This window comes from Pleurodeles waltl, chromosome 7 (genome assembly GCF_031143425.1).
Source record: "Pleurodeles waltl isolate 20211129_DDA chromosome 7, aPleWal1.hap1.20221129, whole genome shotgun sequence".
In the NCBI taxonomy this organism is placed as follows: domain Eukaryota; kingdom Metazoa; phylum Chordata; class Amphibia; order Caudata; family Salamandridae; genus Pleurodeles; species Pleurodeles waltl.
In genome coordinates, this window is record NC_090446.1 from 1,466,664,000 (window position 1) to 1,466,690,235 (window position 26,236).

At 42.4% G+C, this 26,236-nt stretch overlaps 1 protein-coding gene across 1 annotated transcript; it reads left to right on the forward strand.

Moving 5' to 3' along the window:
- Positions 1–1,339: 1,339 nt before the first annotated feature.
- On the forward strand, positions 1,340–25,226 carry LOC138246509 (interferon-induced transmembrane protein 3-like). Its single transcript, XM_069201160.1, has 2 exons — positions 1,340–1,988; positions 14,485–25,226. The coding sequence occupies exons 1-2, from the start codon at positions 1,635–1,637 to the stop codon at positions 14,674–14,676; spliced, it is 546 nt and encodes a 181-aa protein (XP_069057261.1). The 5' UTR covers positions 1,340–1,634; the 3' UTR covers positions 14,677–25,226.
- Positions 25,227–26,236: the final 1,010 nt, after the last annotated feature.

The following is a 26,236-nucleotide window of genomic DNA, read 5'->3' on the forward strand; positions in this document are numbered from 1 at the left end:
GTAAACATGCAGGTGTCATTGCTGTCTCAACGACCACCTTTACTGAAATGTTTAATTTTCATTATGCAATGCAAGCGCTAGGAACCAACCCTAAAAAACTGCAAATGCATTAATAATAATAAGAGATTAATAATTGGTTTGCCCAATCACAGAGTTTGTAAAGCAGTACAAAGGGATGGCAAACAGGAAAATAAAGACATAAACTTCAGACTTGAAATGAGAAAACTGGGGGTCATGTATGGGAACAATGTAATAAAGAAACGAAGGAAGAAACAGAAACTTGGGAAATTTCTGACCCTTGTGTAACATATGAAAGGAAGAAGTAATGCATGAGAGGTATGCAGGCACCGGTTCAAGAGAGCTATGTGAATACAGAAATTTTCTTTTATAAATGTTTGTTTAGCGTAACTTAATACTGTTTAGATTAGGTCTCTTTGAAATCACAAAAAGAGTAAGATATGATTTTTTGTGATAGTGAATTAGGTCTATACAACTCTTGAACAAAGTTGCTTAAATGTGACTTATTGCACTAAGGAACACCAACTGGCCGCAAGTGAGTACAGTACCGAATTTCAGATCTGGCGACCAGGAAGCTCTATTCTCATAATAAATAAAATATCCATAAGTATACGCAGGGGCTTTTGGCCAGTCTCTTCGCCCATTGGTCGTTTTAACTATCAGTCTCATTTTGCTTCCGCCCACCACAGCACAGAGCCTGGGACAATTCCACAACTCGCTTCATCCTCTGGTTCTCTTGCACATTGAGTCAAGGCGTTTTACGTGATTGCATGCACACATCTGCCTAAAAAAGTTTACCTTGCCAATGCATTTTTTCTTTCTCTTCCTTTTTAAATTCTTATTTAGTCACCCATTTTAAACTATGTCTTCACTTATATACATAAGCTACAAAAGTTTTCCATACCTGTTATAAGGATATTGGCTTGCTAGGAAGCCTCCATACTGTTGTATTAAAATTAAATACAATGATAATATGTTTTATACGTTACTTTGTTATTGCACGCATTCTGTGACCATGTTTTCTTCGTTTTCTTCTTTATATTTTTGTGTCGTGTGCTTGCAAACAGAAATAAAAAATAAAAAAAAATCAGCCAATTGCTAAGGCTAGACCTGTTGGCTTTGCCAATCCTTGTTTGAGATTTAGATGACATTGGACCAAGATCTTTTCATATGCTTGAGTTAATGACACCCCCGTGTGATCCAGCCCGAACATCCCCCTCTCCTTCAGCTCTCTAGTACACTTCTTAAGAATTCAATTCGCCTGTGTTTTTGGGTTTTGTTTTACAGTGTACAAGGTCGGTTTCCGTAGTTCTGATACAACAGTATCCCAGGAGGTCCCATCACTGGCAGGTCCTTTGTCGATGCTGCTGCAGGGACGGTGAGGAGCGGGATCCATTCAGCCCTCTGGGTGCGCCACACAGCAGGTACCACACCTTCCATTCAGGAGCAGACAAAGGCATATCGAAGAAGGTCTTCTTCCTCCAGGAACTCGATAGTCCCCAAAGCAGGCCAGAGTCATCGGGTATCCTGCTACTTATTCCAGCTCTCGGGCACCCTGAGTCGGCTCAGGCAGGCGAGTAGGACAAGAGACGGGGAAGGATCTACCATCTCTTACCATGTACGGCCATGACATGTCCAGGGACCCTCAAGAACCTTCTGCACCAAGCTTTCCCCCTCCAGCATGCGGGCCAGGACCTATGCATGGCTACGCCATGCCGCCTTCAAACGGACCCGTGTCTAGCTATGGTGCGCCACCGCCAAACCTGCACCCCAATCCCCAGAACCCTGGGATCTACCCACCATACAACATGGGCTACGTCCAGGGGCAGAGCACGGTGGTGACCACCCAGCCCATGGTGATGGTGGCCCAGCTGCCGGCCCACGAGAACGACTACTTGGGCTACTCAATTTTCAACCTGATCTGCTGCTGCCTGTGCCTGGGCGCTGCGGCCCTGGTTTTCTCCATTAAGGTACGTCCCGCCAAGAATGGGCTTCACAGTGGGAATGGGCTCCAGACCAGCACTTGTGGGGTCTAACACTAAGGAAACTAGGTGCTGCAGGCCAGGATGCTAGTGTGGGCCTGAGCACCGAGGAGCAGGGCTGATGTTGCTCAGGACTGAGATACACAAGGTAGACATGAGCTGGGGACCACCGGCGTGCAGCTGGCCAAGTCTGAGGAAGATAGTCTAGGTATGATCATGTGGAAGCTACAGGCAAGATTAAGGTACACGGTGTAGGCATGAGGAAGAAGTAAATGATCTGTCAAAGACAAAAGCCTGATGTACACACTGTTGATATGAGCAATGGACCACCGGTGTGTGGCTGGCCAAGACTGAGGAAGACAGGGCAGGTATGTTCAGGTGGAAGCCACAGGCAAGCTTAAGGTACGCAGCGTAGTATGAGGAAGGATTAAAAGGTCTGTCATAGACAAAATACTGATGTACACTGGATATGAGCAATGGACTACTGGTGTGTGGTTGGCAAGACTGAGGAACATATTGTAGGCAAGATTAAGATATACGGTCCAGGTGTAAGGAAGGAGTAAAGGGTCTTTCATAGACAAAGGACTGATGTACGCTGGATATGAGCACTGGACTACTGGTGTGTTGTTGGCAAGTCTGAGGAACATATTGTAGGCAAGATTAAGATATACGGTCCAGGTGTAAGGAAGGAGTAAAGGGTCTTTCATAGACAAAGGACTGATGTACGCTGGATATGAGCACTGGACTACTGGTGTGTGGTTGGCAAGTCTGAGGAACATATTGTAGGCAAGATTAAGATATACGGTCCAGGTATAAGGAAGGAGTAAAGGGTCTGTCATGTATCAAAGACTGATGTACATTTTGTAAAATGAACTAAAGTGCGATCCACAGATTGAGGTACATAGTGTGGGTGTAAAGAATGAAGTAAAGGGTGCCCCACAGACTGAGGTACATAGTGAGGTTGTGAAGAATTGGCTAAAGGGCGCCCCCACAGACTGAGGTACATAGAAGGGTTTGAAGAATGGAGTAAAGAGTGCGCCACATACTGATGTACACAGTGTGAGTGAGAGAAATAGAGTAAAGAGTGCCACAGACCTTGGTGCATAGGTGGGTAGGATGAATGGATGAATGTGAAGTGCCACAAGCACAGACTGGTATATGTAGTGCAGGCCTGAGGGATGGAGTAAGGGGAGTGCTACAGTTCAAGATGGAGGTGCTAGTGTGGGTATGGCCAGTGTGTACCTACACCAGGAGACCCGGCTGGTTAGTGTGCAGTTTATAAGTGTTCTCTGTTACGTATGCGTCAGGGAAGTACTGAGGTACAGTACATGGTGAGTGCCAGTCGGGCACGCGGTATGTGAGGGTCAGAAGCGATGCCGTATTTCAGGAATGAGGTACATAATATGATCAGTTTAATCTGTAGAGTAACATCAGTTGCCGTGGGTAGGGACTGAGGCGCGGGTGCTGGTGAGGGCTGGGGTAGGCACGGTGTGGGGGTGTCCGCACTGAAGCAACGGGGGGCATCTGTCTCTAACATGCTGGTGCCCCGAGCCACAACATGCTCAGGGGGCCTCGGAAACATTGTTAAAACGAAGTCGTATAACTATGTGCAAACAGGTGTAGATAGTGGTATAGTGTGACACGCCTGACTGCACGGCACGTGGCATGTGAAAGGCGCTATTTAGGAGAGCAGGGTTGGGAAGGTTCTTAAACTGTAAGATTTAGTTTGCCTCTGCTCGTGCAATGCCCGCCCCCACAGCAGAACCAATTTCTTGCTTTCTGTCCCTGAATTTCTGTTTTATCGCGTCATTCCTCGTTGTTTCCATCCATAATATTCATCTAGCTCCTGCTTGGGGCCAGGCCTGGCAGAAGGAAGCGCTATATCACTCACTGATTGCTGATCTAAAATCAGATCCACTGGCAGAGCTGTGAGTGCGTCCCGTGAAGAAGGAGGGGTCGTGACCTAGCTCAGGGTGAGGTACACTGGTGGAGTTATGAGGGGGTCCCATCAGTGAAATAACATGGGGGGATAGTGATTCAGCTCGGGACGAGGTACACTGGTGGAGTTATGAGGGGGTCTCATAAGTGAAGTATCACTGAGGGACCATGACTCAGCTCGGGATGAGGTACACTGGTGGAGTTATGAGGGGGGTCACAGCGGTGAAATAACGGGGAGGGGCCGTGACTCAGCTCAGGGTCAGGTACACTGGTGGAGTTATAAGGGGATCTCAGCAGTGAAGTAAGATGGAGGGACCTTCACTCAGCTCAGGGCGAGGTACACTGGTGGAGTTATGAGTGTTATGTTAGAGGGAAATCTGTTAATAAAATAAGACAGATCAATTTGACACAATAATATAGGTTTAATCGATTTTCAGCTGGGAACAACAGGCAGCCTCACATAGAGGCCATGACTGAAGTTCAAAGTTCTGGTTTAAACACCAGTAGCATTTATACTGTAAAAACCACAAAAACTGTGGTGAAGAGTTCACCATTGACGTAAGCAACTACAAGCAGTACAGATAAGATAATGAGGTGCCTCTGGAAAGAAGCACGTGCACTTGTTGGCCTCATGGGTGGGTAAGTTACACTGACGTCATTCACCATATCTATCTTTCTGCACAACAAGAGGTTATATGTTGCGTGTTGCTCATGGTATCCCTGCCTTGAAAATACTTATCTGACCCATACACAGTTCCCCTTACCACGATATGAATGGCTTGTGGTTTTTAGGACCCCTGTGCTAAGGAAGGATACACCCTTTTGTTCCACCCTGTTCATGCTAAGTGAACATTTTGAAAGCAACAGTTGGTGCAGCATTAAAGAAAAACTCTCATTCTAATGTGGCTTGGGCCTCTTGTGTGTTTCAGCACGGCTAACTTAACAATGCAGCATGTGTATACGTTTCCTAAGTAATAAGTGTTTGTTTGTCCTAAATATGACCTGCCTTTTCTATTGAACTCACAGTCTGTCTTTTTTTAACATGTCATGTATTAAGCCTTTCACTACTGACATTGGTTTACAACTATCTCTAGCCTAAAATGTTTGTATTGCGATTTGGGAACTTATGTTTGTTTGTATGTGATTTATTCCTATTCTTCCTACACCATTTATGAGGGTGTCCCAGCAGTGAAGTAACACAGTTGGACCATGATTCAGCTCAGGATGAGGTACACTGGTGGAGGTATGAGAGGTTCCAGCAGTGGAGTAGCATGGAGGAGCTCAGGGTGAGGTACACTGGTGAAGTTATGAGGGGGTCCCAGCTGTGAAGTAACTCAGAGGGACCATGACTCAGCTCAGGGCGAGGTACACTGGTGGAGTTATGAGGGGATCCCAGCAGTGAAATAACACTGAGGGACCATGACTCAGCTCAGGGCGAGGTACACTGGTGGAGTTATGAGGGGGTCCCAGCAGTGAAATAACACTCAGGGACCATGACTCAGCTCAGGGTCAGGTACACTGGTGGAGTTATAAGGGGATCTCAGCAGTGAAGTAAGATGGAGGGACCATCACTCAGCTCAGGGCGAGGTACACTGGTGGAGTTATGAGTGTTATGAGGGTGTCCCAGAAGTGAAGTAACACAGTTGGACCATGATTCAGCTCAGGATGAGGTACACTGGTGGAGTTATGAGTGTTATGAGGGGGTCTCAGCAGTGAAGTAACACAGTTGGACAATGATTCAGCTCAGGATGAGGTACACTGGTGGAGTTATGAGGGGTCCCAGCAGTGAAGTAGCACGGAGGGACCATGACTCAGCTCAGAATGAGGTACACTTGTGGAGTTATGAGGGTTATGAGGGATTCCAGCAGTGATGTAACACAGCGGGACCATGATTCAGCTCACAATGAGGTACACTGGTGGAGTTATGAGGGGGTCCCAGCAGTGAAGTAGCACAGAGGGACCTTCACTCGCTATACTGGCAGACCTGTGCGCGCACGTACTGGAGCATCGCGAGATATGAGGCATCTCATAACCCGCAGTGCTCAGCTCTGCACTGAGTTGCACTGGCAGAGCTGTGTGGGCATGTCAACAGTGCACAGCTTGTGACTGAGGTACACTGACAGCTGAGTGTGTGCATGTCACTACTGGAGCATCACTAGTTATGAGGCATCTCATACCCGAATACGGCTCAGGGCTGAGGTGCACTGACAGAGCTGTGTGTGCAGGTCAGCACTGGAGCATCAGCAGATACGAGGCATCTCATACCCAAAAGCACTATTAGACAGAGTAGCTCTCAATAGTGCACAGCTCCGGACTGAGGTACACCAGTGCGTAATTTGTAAATAAAAACGTGCTGGTACCCAAAGTTCCCCTCTGAAACACGTGGCTGCTGAAATTAAATGTGCGAGCACTGAATACTGAGGCAGCGTAATCCTGAAGCCATCTCGGGCCTCTTTAATCCATTAACAGCCACTCACTGCCCCTTCAACTCTCTCTTGCAGCGTTCTGTTTTTTCCTGTTGTCACGCTTTTTCGTTTTTATCTTCCTCCGTCTTTCCAATATGTCTTTTGCTCACAGTAAATGCCGGTGCCTCCGGCTCAAATTAAGCACTTAACACAGACAGAGCTGTGTGTGTGCCCCAGCACTGGAGTAGAAGTGCCCTTGCCGTGGTTAAGAATCGAGGTATACTGATGTGGTTTTCCTCCAGGTACCTGGGTGTGGTGGGTGTACAGGGTCCATCCTTCTTCCTCATCTTTAGCCCAGACATCCACCCTTCCTTTTAGAGCCCGCCTTTCCTTTCTCCACCCAGGCATCTCAGAAAGGCATTAAAGGCATGGAATTTTAGGCAGGACTTCCGTTAAAATTTTTATCCCTCTCACTGGCTTTTTATGGGCGAGCGCAAAGCGCTCCGACCCATTCTGTAATCTCTCTTTGGGCTTCCAACCACACCCATGTCACGTCAGTGTCTTTCATTGGTTTGTGGGCTTGCCTTTTAAAATCCGTTGCTTTCATTTGTGAAAAGCATGCATACGTCATGCCTTTTCCGGTGTTTAGCCCACCTACACAGCACCGGTTAACTACTGAAAACATACGAGGCTCGATGTTTTCAGCATGGAAGCTCGATGTTTTCAGCATGGTGTCCGGACTACTTTATCTATTTATTTTCCACGCAGCGTGATCACGCTGCATTGTAGATAGTGAGATCGCGCTGCAACTTTTTTCTTTACACCGCTAATAGCTCTAACTCGAACAAAACCGAGACCCGTTGCTCACTGCTCTTCATCATTTGACCGTCGTGTGTGCATTTATTTTGTGCTGTTATGTTCGAGGATGGTTATTTGTTTGCAGTGTTTTGTTAACTGTGCGTATGTGAAAGTGAGAGCACTAGTTTTCCACTTCTGTTTTGGTCCGGGGCATTCTTCCCCAGCCTGCACTCTCTTCTACAGCATTAAGTGGTGGGTGGGGGTGTCTTGCAGTTCATAGGATTTTGAATTCTGATTAGCACTTTTTGGTCCACTGACCCGGCCCTTCGTAGGGGGCGTGGCTAATTGCAGCGAGGCCACACAGGCAATTCTTCTTGGTTAAAAGCTCGCTCTGCGGACCAAGGGTTAATTAAAAGCAGCGTCTGCTCACACGCGGAGTCAAGGTGAATTTTAACTGGGACATGGTGTCCGGCCTGGCAGCGTGGGTCATCAGCTTGGCCCTATCCTGCCCTGGTCCCTCAGAGACCCGAGTGCTGCATGGGGGCCCATTTATCATACATGTACAGCTGCTAGTTTAAATTGTTTTGATTCACCTTACCTGTTGTCCATCATACATGTTAGGTGCACAGATTGTCTTATGAAGCGCTCCCCGTTGCTAGAACATGAATAATAATGGCTGTATTACACCTCATTTCCCCCAGTTCCTTTCCATAAATGTAAATGTATATTTCTTCTCCACTGCATTTCCCAAGGAGTACGAAGATGACTTTGTTTAACAGCTTGTCATGCTGGGGGCTGGTGGAGGGAAGATGGGAGTGATGGAAGAGTTTTGTTGACACTCTCTTTGCGTTTCTCATAGTTATTCATTTTAGAGCTGGGCTTTAACAACTGTCACAAATGCCTAAGAAGATACGTTTTGTTATGAGAGCCAATCAGCTTTTTGAGTTTATCCTGGAACTTCAAACCATAGTACTAACGTGTGTGGGATCTTGAAAAGCTTTTAATGTGGTGGCAATGGGTGAATCCATTATATGATCCTTGTTTACAGCTACGAGGAGAATGTGTTGGTTCTTTTAAAGAAGAAGCAGTTTTGAAGTCTTTTAGCCTTCAGAGTGAGGCTTACTGGGTAAGGAAGCTTTCTGAAGCGCTGATGGATGCCCAGGGATTACACATGTTTGTAAAATGCATTCTGTAGGGGGGAGACAACCAAGTAGGAGATGAATTCCAGGATACTAATATTCCAGCCCATTCAGAGATTCACCCAGGGAGCCAATAACACAGCCAAGCTCTAGCAGGCCTCAGGATTTTACGGTCTGCTGAGTGGCAGCAGTTTGCCAAGACACTCCATTTGGCCTTTGCATCAATAGTTTGAGGTTCCCCAATAAAAGACAGGCCCGTCCTACAGCAGTACTTCCTTTGTTTCTAAAGCACTTTATTTAGAGGGTAGATGTTTCTGATCCTGTGTGATAAGTTTATTGTAAATCTGGGGCTGAACTATCAAAATGTGTTTGATGTGAGTGGTACCAAGTGGTTTGCTAAAAATGTAACTTAAAGTAGTGAGTAGGAAGCCGTCTTTACTCTGTGTCTACTAAGTGCGGACATTGCCATTACAAAGGTTTTAAAAGAGCACAGACATAGCTGATATAAAGCTGAAGGTATTATCTTGCTCCGGGCAGGTCTAACAAAGAATTTGAGGTAGGGTATGCTTATGTCAACTGTTTTACTTTTCACTTTCAATTTATGTGGCAAGAAAAGTCCAGTTAGAAATTTACAACATTAAAAGCTCTAACTCGAGCAAACGCGAGACCCATTGCATTGCAAATGCTCGTTCTTAATCTGTTAGCGCCACGAGACCTTCGAGTGAATGACGCGTTTTATCAATAATATCTAGCATACCATATCATCTCTCCTTCCATCCTTCCTTTCTTCACGTGTCCTCCCATCCTTCTCTCTTCCCATCCATTCATAGTCCTCCCTCTCCATTCTTTTCGCGATTCACCATTTTCGCCTTTGATCTATCCATCCACCCTTCTCCTAATTGATTCTTCCACCCTTTTCTTTATCCATTCTTCTCCATCTATTTTTTCCATTTATCTCCTCGTCCTTCTCTCCACTCTGCTTTCGGTGCATTTACCCTTCTCTTCATCAGTCTCTTCCCCAGTCCCTTCTCCATCTCTATGTCCACACATTCATCATTCTGTTCATCCTTCTGTTCATCCCTCTGTCTTCCTAACCTTCCCTCTTTGGTTACGTGCTCTCTTGTTGCATTAGTTCCCCTACTTCATGGCTCCATAGCGCTATTCCCTTGTGGTGGTCTTTATGAACTTTGCTTTAAAGACCAGTGTTCAAAAGGCAAAGGAGCCTTAAACAACTTTTTAAAGGTTTTATGGTACACACACTGGCGCCCATCCCCAGCTCTAGCAGCTAAAAGTGGGGAGTTGCTGATGCCCCAGGATAAACAGGTAAAACACGCGGCATGTATGGAAGTAGTGAGGGATGCTTATGCTTTGCCTTTGGCACTGAATGTCCTTGTGACTCCTAATTTCATGGGTCATGCAGGCGCTGAAAGAGAAGCAGACAGTGCACCAAGATCTGTTTGCTTACTTGAGTTTTCTCTCATTGCCCTCCACCAAACCAATCTGCAGCAAAAAAATAAGTTCTGCTGAGAGACTAAGGCAGGCACAAATCAGAGCTTAATTTGACTGGGTGGTTTCTGGTGCTCAGCACTGGCACTTCTCAACACCGGCACTTATGATAGTGCCACATGGTGGTGCTGTTTAATTAAGAGATGAGCACATTAACAGTTGTTAATAATTCAATATACATTAAAAATGAATAATACCCACAGCCCAAGCCATGCTTGTAGCTTGAAGGGCCTGGAATATTCTGGACAGTCAGACTTGTAGGAGTGTGATGGTTGGTATTGGTGTTGGTACTGTCATTGGCAGGCTGGCAGGGGCAGTGGGTGGTGCAAGCTGAAATGGCCCTTTGATGAGGGCCCCTGTCACATGTTTCTGTAAGCTAAACACTGGCACAAGGAGTTAGCACTGTATGGTTACTGCTGGTAGCCGTACAATGAATATGACACGTCGCTTTAAGCTTTTCAAACTAGAAGATATTCAGCAAAGTACACTTATACCAGGTTTTCCCAATTCTCCTTAACATTTGTATTACTAATGGGCGTATCCCTCCACAACAAGCCGAACATGAAGCATATCTGTGAAATCACTCACATTCAGTAAATATTAATCTCTTTTTTTTACCGGTATTTAGGTGCTTAAAAAACATATAGCCTTTGTAGACACTTATGACATCAGCAACTTATTAAACCATGACTATTGTTCAAAACCAGTTTGGTTATTATTTACCTTAATGGGATGTGTGTTAAGTACCTCATCTGACAGAGAATTTTAAGTCAATGACCTCTATACATAAGCTAATTTATAAGGCATGCACTACCAGTCCCTATAAACAATTCTCAGTAGTTTGTAAAAATGCCTCACACATATGCTTGAAATGAGCAGAATGGTGCACGCCAATTTGAGAGCACTTACAATCCTGCTGCCATTTGATCCAATTTCACTCATGCATATTACATTGTACAACAATTTATACCTTAGACTTTTCAGTAAACGTTTGCATATAAATATCTCCTCTTTTTATACAAATTGTAATAGCTGTAATGGCAACTCTTCCACGTCAGCAGGTGTGCATACTTCCACGGGTTAGTGATGTACTGGAAGAAGCTTTAGTTTTAGTCACATTTTTTAGCAGCAGGCCTTTGAATTATGGCACAACCTATTTGAACCTGTTTGAAACATACAACTGCAACTACTACTAGCTATGTTAGTTACGTCCAGTTTCTAACTTGATTTAATGAATTACTGCTTGCTCTTGAAATTTCACTACAGTTTGCACCATACAACTTTTACAGTCCTGAATATGTCCATATGACTTGTCTCAAGTGCACGTGGTTTCTTTTTGTGGAGCATTAGCTTGGATGATGTAATGTCTCTCACACACACAAATATATACATGGGGCAGACTTAAGGAAAGTGGTGCTGCACCGACTGCAGCGCCACTTTCCTTTGCACCCCTTAGCATCCCCCTACCGCCACCATGTGTGCACCGTATCTTAGATACAGTGCACCATGGCGTCGGGTAGGGGGCAATAGCTTAATTTTTATTGACGGTATTGATGTACTCTGCAGGAGTACCGCCAAAATATTGGCGATACTCCTGCAGAGTACATAGGGGTCCAATGTATTCAATGTAGTGAGTGCCCCCTTTTAATGCCTGCTCCGAGCAGATGTTAAAAGTGTCAAAAAAATGTCACAGGGAAATCTCGTAGATGTCCTTGCACCATTTTTTTCTGGTCCCCCTAACAGGGTAATGCCCTCTTGCATACATGATGCCTGGCGCAGGCATAATGTGGCGCAAGGTGTTACAAAGTGGCGAATTGCAAGCATTTCACCACTTTGTAAATATGGCATGTGGGAAATGCCACCTTAACACCAAATTTGCGTAAAAATAAATGCTGCAAATTTGGTGCAAGGTGGCGCTAGGGGCTAGTATAAAGTGACATTATTGTTAGGTGTGATAATAAAATCTAAATCTTTTTTTTTTAATCCTTAGAAACTAACTGAAAAAACAAAGGTTAAATTTACATTATAATTAGGTGAAAATGTCAGTGCCAATGTAAAGTTTTGAACTAAAAAAACACAGAAATTCACCAGTTATAGTTAGCAGAGCTAACTACAACATACACCTCTGCCATGCACTGTTTATAGCCTCACATATTACATCACTTATGACATGCTCTGTGACATAATTTATGACATAATTGAGTGAGTGACTCCTCTTCCCGGGCCTCAAGGACCTGCTAAAGTTTTATTATTGGGGTGGGGGCATGTGGCCTTAAGAGGCCTCGGGGATCCCATCTGCCAGGGCCAAACATATTTGTATTAAGGGAGGTGGTGCACGGCCCTTCCATGAGCCCAGCTGGCAACTCCACACCACATAGCCAAATATTAATTATAGGGAAGGGGTACACGTGGCTGCCACTCTTGATCCTTAAGAGGCCCCAGAGGCCCCGTCCTGCTGGGCAAAACATTTTTATATTAGTGGAGGGGAGCATGTGTCCCCCAAGCACAAATGGGCACCGGGGGCTCCTTCCCCCAGGGCCAAAGAATAAAAATGGGGGGGTATGTGTCCCCACAACCTTAAAAGGCCCATGGGGCACCACCCTCAGGGGCCAAACTAAAGTAGTTTTTGGGAAAGATGCACATTGGTCCCCTCCCTGAGTCCAAATGAACTGATGAGATAGAGAGAGGTGGGGGGTAGAAAGACAGCAAGTGAGATGGGTGACTCGAGAAGTGAGGTAAATATAAGGACCAGGACTTGGTGATTGGTGAGCTAAAAAGAGATACAACAATTCAGAGAAGTAGAGCTAGAGAAATGAAGTAGAGAAAACTGAGATAGAAAACTAGTGGAGATTTAGAGGAGGTTTTGAGAGAGCAACAGCTAGAGAAAGGAAGGTAAGAATAAGAGAAAGCAAGACAGCGAAGTACAGAGCAAGTTAAAGAGGGATGAACGATACGGGACAGAGATGAAATAGCAAGAAATGTGCAACAGAAAGAGAGCAGATAAAAAGTAGAGTGGTGAGGTAGAGATGGTAAAGAGAGACATAGAGGAATTGATAGAGAGAGGGAGAGAGGTTCAGACAGAGGCAGAGGAGAGAAAGAAAGAGAGAGAGAAAGAGAGAGAGAGAGAGAGAGAGAGAAAAAGAGAGGGAGAGCGCACTCGGACAGTCCTAATCACTTTACCAAATCCTTGGGCATTAGGGACTGTCATTCGGCCATGAGGATCTGCAAAGTAAGTCCACGTGCGGTTGTGGTATGCGCACTGGCAAGGTTTTTAGAGGCAATCTGGCATATTAGGGGTAAATCTTTAGCTAATAAAGCATACATTTTATTTTAACTTTAGATATTATTTTTGCTTATATATAGTTTTACCGAACAGGATAATACATTAGCTAGATGTCATTTTTTTGGGATTATTCTTACTTTGTTATTAAGTGGAAGATATAATGTATTTTAAATATGGTTTGAACCAAAACACCCTTATTGCTCTTTGCACAAAGACTATATATTAACATTTTATGATGATGTGTAGTTTTGCAGTTTTTCATAATTTTTCTTATTGATTTGAGGCACATTTGTATTATGTCGCTTTGGATGAGCTTGGACTTGGGATTTACTGAGATTCATGAGATTCATGTGAAATCTAATGATTTATCTTAAATGTTTTATATGTAAAACGTTTTTATGCTTTTATGGCATTTTTGCCAAAATAAAGCTTTTGGATTGCACTTTACATTAGGGGCCCAAAGAAAGTGTGGGGAGGGAGAGACCTAGACCTGTGCCTTAAAACTGCTCTGTTAGTAGCTGCTGGTGGACCCTTTGGGGAATCACTGGCCTTTCAGAGGCTTCGGGACTAATGTAATTACATCAAATGCTGAAGGGCCACACTAGACTTAGACAACATTCCATACATGGCTAGAATATTCATAGTAGAGACTTTGGGCCACATTTAGGAAGCCTGTTTGAGGTAGCAAATGGGCCGCTTCGCAGAATCAGACTGTTTGTGAATGCAAAAAGGCATTTTGACACGTACCAAACCCAAATTGGGATTCAGTAACCTGTTACCAAATTGCAATTGGGGTTTGTGATTCCGTATTAGGAAGGGGCGTGTTGAGTGTCCCTTCCTAATACCAAATCATAGTGGTATGTATGAATGTTTTGCGATTGAAATGCGGTCACAAAACATTCTCATTTTACCACCATTTTCAAATTGGTGATACCCCATTTGGAAATGGGAAGAGGTCCCATGTAAAAGCATGTTTTAAGACCACTGCCTACTCTTAAAAAATAAGAAGAAAACTTTTTTTTGTCTTTTTTTAAACACATCCCATTTTCTTTTAAGGAAAACGGGCTGCAATAAAAAAAAAGATTGTTTTAGTTGAAAGCAGTCACAGACATGGTGGTCTGCTGACCCAGTAGACCACCATCCCTATGATTTTAGCATTTACCAGTGGGTCAGGAACTGAGACCTAACTCATTAATATTCATGAAGTAGGTCTTTTTGTGACCAAATGGGAATCGCAAATAAAACTCAAAAGAGTTCCATACAGTTCAAATAGCGATTTCCTAATTGCAATTTGAAGGAAATCGCAATTAGGAACTCACTATTTCAAACTTTCGTACACGTGGCCCAAAACTTTGTGGAAAAAAAAGTAAATGAAACAAACACTTAAGAGTCCCTTCTTTGTTTCTGTTTTGCAGACGCGAGATGCCAATCACCGTGGAGACATCAGTGAGGCCCGGGCCAATTCTGTCACTGCTCGAAACCTGAACCATGTGAGCCTGGGTATCGGCATTTGCATTACCATTGCTTGGATTGCTTACGTCATTTACATCAGTGTAACAGCGCACAGCTACTACCAGAGCGCCTTGGATTCCTACTACTCGGGCTAAGTATGGATCAGCTGGCAACTACTGACCACTTCCTGACCCCCATGGCAACAGAAAATGCTTGGATTCCCGCAACAAGTCCCAGTCTCTGATGTGTTCACAGACATGATTTGGATTAACAATTTGTGTGCATAACAGCAACTATGCTCACTTTGTTTACACTTGCGCACAGGATGATTTTATTTAGGAGACATTACAAACCTAATCTTCTGTAAATTGAAAAGACTGTCTTCCATTATGACAATTATCCTCAAACCATGAAACCAGAAGTGACGTTCAAGGAGGTCTGGGAAAGCATCCTATAGGAACTTTTATTGCAGCAGAGGTTAGAGGTTTCGTACATGCCAACATTTCAAAACCGCAAAGAGAATATAAATAAATACAATTTTAGGCGGGAGACACCTAAAATAAAGCAATTTTGGGGTTTAAAAACGGGACTCTCCCACCTGAATCAGGTCTGTTGTCAAGCATGAGGCTGCAATTTCCTTTAGTCACATATGTAAGAGGGCAAACAACATTATACTTAGCAGGTTTACTTTTAAAAGGGATCTAAACACTCGGGCATATTTATGAGCTCCATTGCGTCACTTTTGCACTATGCATCGTGGTGCTGCGTGATGCAAAAGTGCTGCAAGCCCTAAGTCAGATTTATGAAGCCACGCAAAGCTACATTGCGTGGCTTTGAGTGGCCTCATAAATCTTGAGTAAGGCAACACAGCACAAATCGCGGCGTCACCTTACTGTGTGCAAGGGAGGCATTCCATGAGCGTTGCGTTGGGTGTTCCCACACAAATCCAATGGATTTTGATGTATTCCCAGATTTACAGGGACTTGTAAACCTGGGAATGTCTTAAAATCTTTCTCCTCTCCAGGGCAGGCATAACGAGGAGAAATATCTTTATTTCTCCTTGTTTTTTCATTTTTCTATATGTACTTCATTCTGAAGCACATATAAGAAGAGAAAAACACACCTCCATGGATTGTTTCTATGGAGGAAGGTTCCCCTTTCTGCACAAAACCAATCCTGCATGCAACAGAGACACCTTTTCAACATGCTACAAAGGTGCCTGCATTGGGGCTATGCAGCCAAAACAGCGCCAGCACAGGAAGAAAGGACGGGAATGCAATGCACCATATTCCATAAATACAGTGCATTCCTGCCCTTTCCCTGTGGCTCAGAGCAGCAAAGCAAGGTAACTTTCTGCACTGCCCGCACTACTTTTCCCGTAAATATGCCGCATGGGCTCCCTTTCTTCCTCTCCTCTGATGTCACTTCCTAATTTAGAGATTGAAGGCAAAGGACACATTGCAAGTTATGCTATGTTTAGAATATTTGTTACTAAAAGGAGTTAAACATAAGATCAATGGAAAAGCAACACACACACACATATATATGTATATGATGTATTAAATATATGTATTACATATTTATATACAGTATACTATACATGTATATATACACAGACACACACACACATATATACATATGCATATGTATACATATTATAAAAAGTGTAAACTTTTTAAATACAATGGTGGATTTGCTGTTTTCTTTATACTATATTGTTTTTACACACCTGCTCCTCCCCCAACCCCTACTAATTGTAACCACTATCTTCCTCTCCCCATCCTTGCCACAGTCACCTGTATTTCTTTTTCATTTATATTAATGTTATACTTCCCTTTTTATTTAAAAAAATTTGAGATCTACTTTATAAAATTAAGACATTTAAAATGCACACTTGCTTTTTTTCACTTTCTGACGCCACTGACTGAAAATTAAAGATTTATATCATATAGTTATATTACATAGTAAAAGGCAGCCACATTCTGATGTCAGAAAGCACCTGAAATATGAAACAGTGGATCTGATACGCAAAGCTCTGTTCACAAACAATGGGGCAAATTGCACATCAGCTAGTTTGCGAAAATGACTGCCTTTTGAAAGCCTCTGATGTAAGCAGTCATATCACAAAATGTACCTAAGCAGGATGTAGAAAAATTCTCTGCCTCCCAAATATTAAGAGCCAGCGCCCTGCAAATAGATGGAGGGCTGAGGTCAGCAAGGCACATCAGACCTCCATCCCTGCATTTGCATTTCCTAATTGTTTCCAAAACAGGGAAGACATAAGGGGAAGCATGCATTGGTACCCTGGAGCATTCTCTGCTTCTCTGCTCTCTCAATGCCACCCACAACATTTCTCAAAAGAAGAGTTGTCTCACGAAGATAGTGTTGAAGCATTTCCATCCTGTCCAGGAATCAATGCTCATTGAGGTGGATGAATCTTTGGAACCAGTAAATGTTGTGGTAGAAACATCAACAGAATTTTAATACACCCAGTACAATTCAAACACCATGACCAATGTGGCCACGGAAAGAAAACTCCAATCAGAATAAAATTAAAAGATTTATTACAAACACATGCACAAAGTCATGTAGATAATGCACAAAACCACGTTATAAAGATAGATAATCCATGCATTCAAGAAGAATAATACACAACATAAATAAAAATAACTGAGACAATGATATAATACATTGCTCAGACTTAACAACCATTTGTCAATTCAAATTTAGCAGAGTCAATAATCCTTGCCTGGTACAAGTCAACCCTACAACTAACCAAATCAGGTAAATGCATGTGTCAGGAGGAACACAAGCGGGCAAAAAACAAAAAGCACAAAAAAACTAAATAATTTGGAAAAAAGATAATATCAGACTGCAGGTCACTAAGTTAGGCAAAAGATAAGAAAAATGGGAAAGCGTCAGCATCTCAGATGCTCAGTCAAGAGTTTTCTGAAGGGAAAATAAAAGGATTTCTAAATCTAAAGGGGCATTTCAAAAGGGGCAATGGTTGAGAGGGAAATACCTCTCCAAGGGATACGGCATTCAGGGAATCTTCGCCAGCAAAGCAGCAGGATCAGCAAGACATCTGCAAGCATCAGGACATCATCTGGAGACTGAAAGGGTCTGCTCCTGACTGCTTCAGAGTTCAAATGTCCATCAGTATTTTAGAATTCACAAAGCATTCTGATTTGTCAAAGATATCAGTTCATGTCACGTTGAATGGGCTTCATCCAATAGTAGTTTCACACTGTTCTTCCAACAAGGACACTACCCTACGATCTCTCTATAATTATGTTTATTACCAACTAGCTAAGCTGTTCATGAGAACATAACCTAAAAGAAAGTTCAGATTGGGAAATGAATCAGCATATCTAGTACATTCATAATTTACAAGCATCACTCATGGTAACAAAAGGGAAAATATAGATTACACCTAATTAATATGTTTTAGTATAGCACATGCTTTATGAAAATGTATAAATTCAGCATCAATAGTATTTCATTTATATGAACAATACATTTTATTTTAAATGGGAAAGCTTTGTTGCTGCATTTTATGAAGTACAACAGAAAATTCCACTTCTCTCACTTTTGCACATATTTCTGAACTCATTAATCATTTACTAATCATAAGAAAGTCAATATCGTTTCTATTTGCACTGTTAAGCTAGAGTCTAAATTACATTTTAACATAAGTTTTATTCCTCTGACGTGTAATTTATTTCAAACTCCACCTAAGTCGAGCTCTGAAATATAAACAAGTGCACATTTAAAATGTGTGTTAGTGCAGCTTTCTCTATGTTTAACCTTAACAACTACAATTAACATAGACATAAACTGTCACATTCTGATGACCTTTGTGACACAAGGGACTCTACTAGAGGTTAGCCTACATCAGCCCCCCCCTTTGATGGCAACCAATGCATCACAAATTGTATCAATGAGACAGCTCAAAACTTCAGAGGTTTGTTTCGGGTAACATCCTCTGAAATCCTCTTAACTGCTTGATGTTACTGTAATACAGGCTTCTCATAATCTCCAATTCTATCTCTTCCTATCACTTCCTACTCCTAACACTTTTCTCCTTCAATATCTTGTGTAATCTGTGAAATCCACTGTAACTGGGACAGATAAGATCGCTATCAATACCTCTTCCCAAATTACCAAACCATGTACCAATGGCTGTAAAACCATTTCCTATAGCTTCCCATGCACCTGTTGTTGTCACCTGTTTCAGTTCTCCTTTCAAGTCAGTCATGTGTGAAAGGTACTATCTTATCTCCTTGCTGTTGTCAGGGATGCAACATTGTTGCACATGAAGCATTTTGCCAACTCCACCTTATTTCGAGAGAAATATGTCTAAAGCAAGACGATTTTGCAAAACTTCTGTGTCCATTAACAATATAGCACCTGTGGTATCTATAGATAACTTGCCTACTATTTTTGGATAACTTTCTTATCTTGATATCATTCAAGATCATACCTACTGATGAAATTATGGCACCAAAAATATCACCTGTAATTTCTGACGCACTTGTTACTCTTGTGACTCTGGAGTTTGATTTCTCTCTTCAAACTGGATCATTAAGATGTTCCACATGATACATCTTTGGAAAGACTTCTCCCCGGTAACATTTACCATACCAGCCTTTCTGCAGCTTGTAATAAGCATTTTTCCTACATATGAAATAAACACCTGCGATAGCAGGGCCTTGACCGTTCCTCATAAAAGTCCAAACACCTTTAAACAAAAATACATGTCTATTCTCACTAATACTTACAAGGTGTGTGTCAGTCTTTGATTTTGGCCTATATAGGTACCCTACATGCTGGCAATATCCAGGAATCCTTGGTTTACAGCTACTGAATGTGTTGCATTTTTCCCAATTCTGCACAACTATTCATTTTTCTATTTTGGCTTTCATTGCTCTCCTTTTTTCTCTTCTTCTCCAATGAATTCCTTTTCTACAGGACTAAGAATGCAAGTTAAATTATTCTAGTGTGCATTTGTCTGCATATACTGTTCCAAACGTCAATGTAGGTTCGAAGAAACCTCCCACATAGCTAATGTTCTTTGCCTTTGCAATGCTGCTTAAATGTTTAATGACACCAAAACATAATTTGAATCAAAGCATTGATAATACTCCTGCTGATAAATAAGGGTTAATAACTGCCTACAGGAAATTCCATAGGTTAGGGTTAAACTGTGATAGGTAATTCCTTCACTAACTGATGAAGGCAGCTGTGTACAAAAGTAGCAGTTGCTGACTTCCATTGTCTCAACATGTCTATGCTGTCAGAGTCACCAGATCCTCGGGGTCTGCGCACGTTCCCAACATGTCCACCACAAGACAGCTCCAATACTCTGATTAGAATGTCACAGAGTCTAAGAGAGTCCAAGTGGGGAAAAGGGGATTATGTAGGGAACAGCTGGGAAGGAGACCTGTAGGAAGCAAAAGGTTAAAGCACACAATATCAAGATTATATCATATTAATCTTTACTAGACTATGATTCTAAGCATTGTCATACTGTAACCATGGATAACTTAAGCATGGACTAAATAACTAGGCATCAAGGCGTCTGGTTACCTGGGAAGGAATCAAGAATGATTAATACAACTGAACCTATTAATGAAATGTTACACATTGACTAGGAATATAAGAACCCTCTAGAATGATGTTTTCAAAATCAAACATGGTCTTTTTGCATGAGAACAAGAAAATAATCTGAACGTTTTCTGGAACACAATAGGAGTTCTATTAAGGGACTTATGCACATATAATGTAACATCTAGAATTTTAACACTTAGTTTTAAATGCAGAAACATGAATTGCGCACATTGCTGATTTAAACAAGAATATGCAAATGCCATGAAATGATCGCTCACACTGCAAGCGATCTGAAACATCAAGTTTTAATTGCAGGAGAGAATCGCGCGTCTTGCCGATTCAAATGTCACCTTGTAAATGCCAAGAAATGGTTGCGCACAATGAGTATCAAGAGTTACATGCAAGGAATGAATCGTGCGTCTTGCCGATTCAAATGTCACCGTGTAAATGTCAAGAAATGCTTGTGCACAATGCGTATCAAGAGTTAAATGCAAGGAAAATGAATTGCGCGTCTTTCTGATTCGAACGCCACCATTTACATGCCAAGAAATGGTTGCGCACTATCAGTATCAAGCGTTTAACACAAGGAAATGAATCGCGCATCTTCCCGATTCGAACGCCACCATGTAACTGCCAAGAAATGGTAGCGCACAATGAATACCAAGAGTTAAACACAAGGAATGAATCGCGCGTCTTGCTGATTCAAATGTCACCATGTAAATGCCAAGAAATACTTGTGCACAATGCATATCAAGAGTTAAATGCAAGGAAAATGAATCGCGCGTCTTGCCGATTCGAAAGCCACCATGTACATGCCAAGAAATGGTTGCGCACCATGAGTACCAAGCGTTAAACCCAAGGAAATGAATTGCACGTCTTGCCGATTTGAATGCCACCATGTAACTGCCAAGACATGGTAGCGCACAATGAATACCAAGCATTAAACACGAGGAATGAATTGCGCGTCTTGCCGATTCGAATGCCACCATGTAACTGCCAAGAAATGGTAGCGCACAATGAATATCAAGAGTTAAGAACGAGGAATGAATCGCGCGTCTTGCCGACTCGAATATCAACATGTAAATGCCAGAAAAACCAAGAGCACATTCACACGCACAAGGTAAAATCTCTCAACATGAAAATTAGGCCCAAGAACTCAAATGCCTTTGAAAACGGGATCGGGGCCCAGCCTGACCTCCGTCTTACCGCCCTGATCAAGGATCACCAATGTAATCAAGGGCAAAGGCCTGGAAGATCAAAGTAGGCCTCCGGAACAGGAGCTCAGGAAGTTGCTGCTGCTCTACACCGGGACCTCTGAATAGTGAGAACGTGGAGCTGGGCTGGCTCCCTTGTATAGAGTCTGGCCCAGCCGACAAACCACACCCAGTCATGCTGCAGAGAAAGCTTCTAGAAGGCCCTGGAAAGGGACCACACCCTGACACACTCTGAAAGCCTGCAGCAATACATTGCAAATGAACAGTATGTATAAGCACCTTCAATATAAGTCTTCAGGATTAAACTCTGCAATGAAAAAGGTTAAAAAAAGCATATCAGCATAATGCATGAATTACGCTATCTCATAAGTGCTGGGTTTTTGCATTCCAGTCGCCCGTAGAGCGCGCACTGCCCTGATGTTGACATGTGCAACAACTTATGATACACATTTGCTGATAGATCACTTTTAGAACTATCAGTTTGTAAATAATTCTCATCTGTGTGAAGTGACTTTTAATCTGCAAAAGGATTTACTAAATTCGAAACAAGTGTGTGTATAATGTGATCTGAATCCTTTGATGTGGGTAAACTCAAATATATAGGCAATAATATAATCATGAGAAGTGTCACTACTGCTAAACCTATATATGTGTATTTGCATTCACTACGTCTATTTTGATTTGACTCAATGACTTCTCTAATTCCAGACCAAGAAAGGTTGAATTCAAAATCAAAAAGTAAAAAAAACTGAAATCTAAGCAGCTGTTAGATTATCACTGTCTCTTTCAGTCCTTTTTATTTGTGAGCAAATCAGTTACAGATAGTCTCTTTCAAAAACAATTATTCACAAAGTTTCTTGATCTAGAAAGGTCATCAAGAGTTTCTCTACTTGCACATGTTCAAAAGCTGCTACTAAATGTTCAAATGTCTCTAATACAAGTACAGTTCGCAATCACTGATAATCACTTCCAAAATGTAATGCCTCTCTTCATCGACTGGCAATGAAATTTCAAAGTTCAGTTCCAAAGCAATTTAAATCTATAGAATATTGAGCTGGATTCAAATTGTTAGCACAAAAGGCAACAAACTCCTGTTCCCAGTCATCAGCAGAATAATGTGTCCATTTAGGTGCTGAGTAATTTCTACGCAGCCCTCTTTTTCTTTTTGACTTTCTGTGTACTCGATTCTCAGCATCACTTTCATTTTGACTCAACTCTTCATTTTCTTCAGCAATAGTTGATGGTACTTGTACAGCAGGTACAGTTTTCTCTTAGGCCAATTGTCTTTGGGTACAACTCTTTTATCTAACATGAGTGATCCATCATCAGCATCCCAGCTTGCATGAGTCACCTGATTCTGCTTTGACCCTTCTGTATCATTTGCTGTTGTCACTGTTGACTTTCTTAGAACCCTGTCAGATGCAGTCTGTGCTGCAGCTACTTGTCCAGCCCCAGCAGCTTGTCTAACCCAATCCCTTGCACTCACTGTAACCGACCCTTCAGGAAGAGGCGCTGTTTCATCAAGGGGACCTGGAATGTTGCGAGTGTGAGTTGCGTGTACCCAATTCGGGAGACCAGCGCACTTCATAGCTGTTGTTGTCACAAAAACCCTTTGGTAAGGACCTGTCCAACGCAGCTGTCCAATGCATGACCCAACCACCATCATTGGTCATGACACAATTCCTGCTGTGGCTTTACATTAGCCTCTCCAACCTGATGAGATAAAGAACGCAACACATCAGCTAGTCCTTTGCATTAATCCAGCACCAAGTCATCTGTAATGTTCACAAGAGCATTAGCAGGCACTGCTGGCAATCTCATAGTGCCCCATGATAACTTCATGTGTTGACAATCCTGACAATCCTGTTTTCCTCTCAGGAGTGTAGCGCATACTCATCAAAACAAGAGGCAATGCATCTAGCCATTCCAGTGTTGTGGATGTGTATACTTTTGCCAGTCTGGACTACAGTGTTCCATTTATCTGTTTCATCAGACCAGAAGCTTCTGGGCGATAACTGCAATGCAATCTTTGCTCAACTTGTAATGGCGTACACAACATTTTAAGGACCTCACTGTTGAAATGTGTTCCTCAGTCTGATTCTAGAGAAGTTGGGAATCCAAACCTAGGTATCACCTTTCTAAGTAACAGCTGCGCTACTGTGAGACTCATTTCTCCTAGTGTAATAAGCCTCAACCCAGTGTGAGAAAATACAGATAATAACTAAAATATATCTCAGTCCATTGCACACCGGCAGCTCAATAAAATCCAACTGCATTCTTTTAAACGCTCCTCCTGATTTACCTATGAGACTCAGTGCAACAACTGTACATTTCCCTACATTGATTTGTTGACAGGTGACACATCAGCAATCACTCTAAATTTAGGATTAAACCATGTTTGTCTGAATGTTCTGACCATTGCCTCTCTACCTATGTGTGCCTCTCCATGGTAATGTCTTCCCTTTGGGGACAGTAAGCTATTTCGCAAGTGTTCTTCAATCACTTGAAATCCAAACATTATCTTTATTCCTTATGACCATCCTGCTCTGATCCAACTTTGCTGTTCTTTCTCTGTTCCTGCAATCTTTTCACTTTGTCCCATGTTTCGACAGTAGTCATCAAGAAACTTTGGCTTGTCTCATTCTGTGTTTCACTATTCCACTCTCTAATGAAGGAGGTACAGATGAGAGCCGTACCTGACAACTTCATCTGTATAGATATTACTCAGTAACATAATCAGTTGATTTCCTATGAGCTAGGCATTTAACAACAGCAATTGTAGCTGGTAACTGTAATACATTCAAGTAATGGTCACTATTTCGGACTGGGGAACAAGAAGAGGCAATGAAGCCATAACTATCCAAAATCATGAACAACACCAAACCATTGTGGCTATCACTGAAAATTGTCACTTTAAGATGTTTAGAAGCACAGCATGCTTTGGTAAGGGTGACCAATTTGGCTACTGGTGCTGAAAAGACTCCTCAAGCAAGGTGGATTGTCAAACACCTGAGACTGTACAAACTGCATAACCTGCTGTCAGGGTAACATTCTTATCTCTCAAACAGGAGCCATCAATGAACATGGCATAATCATTTCATCGAAGGAAACATCTTCAATATCAGGTCTTGGGTTAGAGCACAATTGAGTCACATTGAGACAGTCATGCTCAACATCATCTTAACAGTCACTTGCATTTTCAAAAGGAATAGGCATCAAAGTTGCAGGGTTTAACACTGTATATCTCTATATATATTGTCGAAGAGGCAAGGATCACTTGCTCATAATGGGTTAAATGGGCACTTGTCAAGTAATGGGTCTTTGTGCGGCTTCACGAAATCTCCACTAAGTGGGGGCTAAAAACGTTTAGTGGATGTCCCATCACAATGCTTTTGCACTGTTCTATGCTGACACTAAGTGCTGCCATAGCCTTTAAACAACCAGGCAACGCTGCAGCTACAGGATCAAATGTGATGGAGAATATGCCAGAGGCTTGTTAGCATTTCCGTGCAACTGTGTCAAAACCGACAGTGCACATCCATCGCTCTTGCAACAAAAACAAAGAAAAACATAATCAGGCATTCCTAGAGCTGGGGCTGAACAAATGGTTCCTCTCATTTCTGTGAAGGCTTGTAGGCAATTTTCATCCAGTAGTATTGGATTAGTCACATCCTTGTGTGTTAGCCTCTGTAAAGGCTTGGCCCAAAGGAAACATTTTGGAATCCATTGACGACAGCAGCCAACCATGCTCAAAAACATTCAGACTTCTTTCTGTGTTACTGAAGGAGTGCTGATATTCTTTATTGGGATAATTTCCTTACACCTTTCACAATGTGGTGCCCTAAATACAGGACTTTGGGCCAGATGTACAAAAATGCAATTGTGCATTTCTTAAATAGCAACTTAATTGAAATCGCTATTTAAGAAATGCAAAATGCTATGTACAGAGATACTGATTTCCTAATAGTGATTCCAGCAAGCTAGGAATCGCTGTTAGGAAATCGGTATTGAGAAATTCCATTTCATTTTAGTCACTAGGCCGTTTTTTTATTTCTTATTTAGGAAACGCAAAACTAGGGATAGAAAAGGGCAAAAGGTCACCCTTGGTGTACCCCAAAAATAGGGGTGCACCTGCAGAGCACACACATGCCTAAGGGGTGTGTGTGTGCTCTATTGCAATTAGAAAAAGCACCTTGGAGTATTTTTTTTAAATTGCACCTGGTTACCACCGACTTCAAGTCGGAGGTAATTTCATCTCCTAAATGCCCAAGTCGCATTTAGGAAATGCTTTGTACATCAGAATAGGAATCGCAAATAGGAAATCCCTATTTGTGATTTCTTAAAGGCCTTTGTATATAAGAAAAGGCAGTTTTGCATTTCTTAATGGCCCAAAATACCGATTCGGACTGTTAAGAAATGCAAAAGGCCTTTGTACACCTGGCCCTTCTTTCTTGCAATACTGTAATTTTGCAGGGGAAACTTTATGGCCATTTTCTTCTGAATGATTCAAATGGGCAATGCTATCTCTTCTGCATGCTTCTTTGGTTTTTGACGCAGCCAACAGGTCATCAATGTATTGAATTAAGATTGAATGATAGGGCATGCTAAGGGACTCCAAATTATTTTACAAGATCTGGTTGAAAATGGATGGTGACTCCGTATACCCATGGGGAGTTTGGCACCATGAAAAAACACGACTGCCAAATTTGAATACAAATAAAAACTGACTTTCCTCATGAAATGTGTTAGGAATGGGGTTCCTGGTTGGCTGTGGTAGGCACCTCTGACAGGCAGGGACCACCACTCTACGCAGGGCAAGTGAGATACACACCCAAGATAACCCCTGCTTAGTAGTTTGGCAGGAGCAGTCAGGCTTATCCCAGAGGTCATG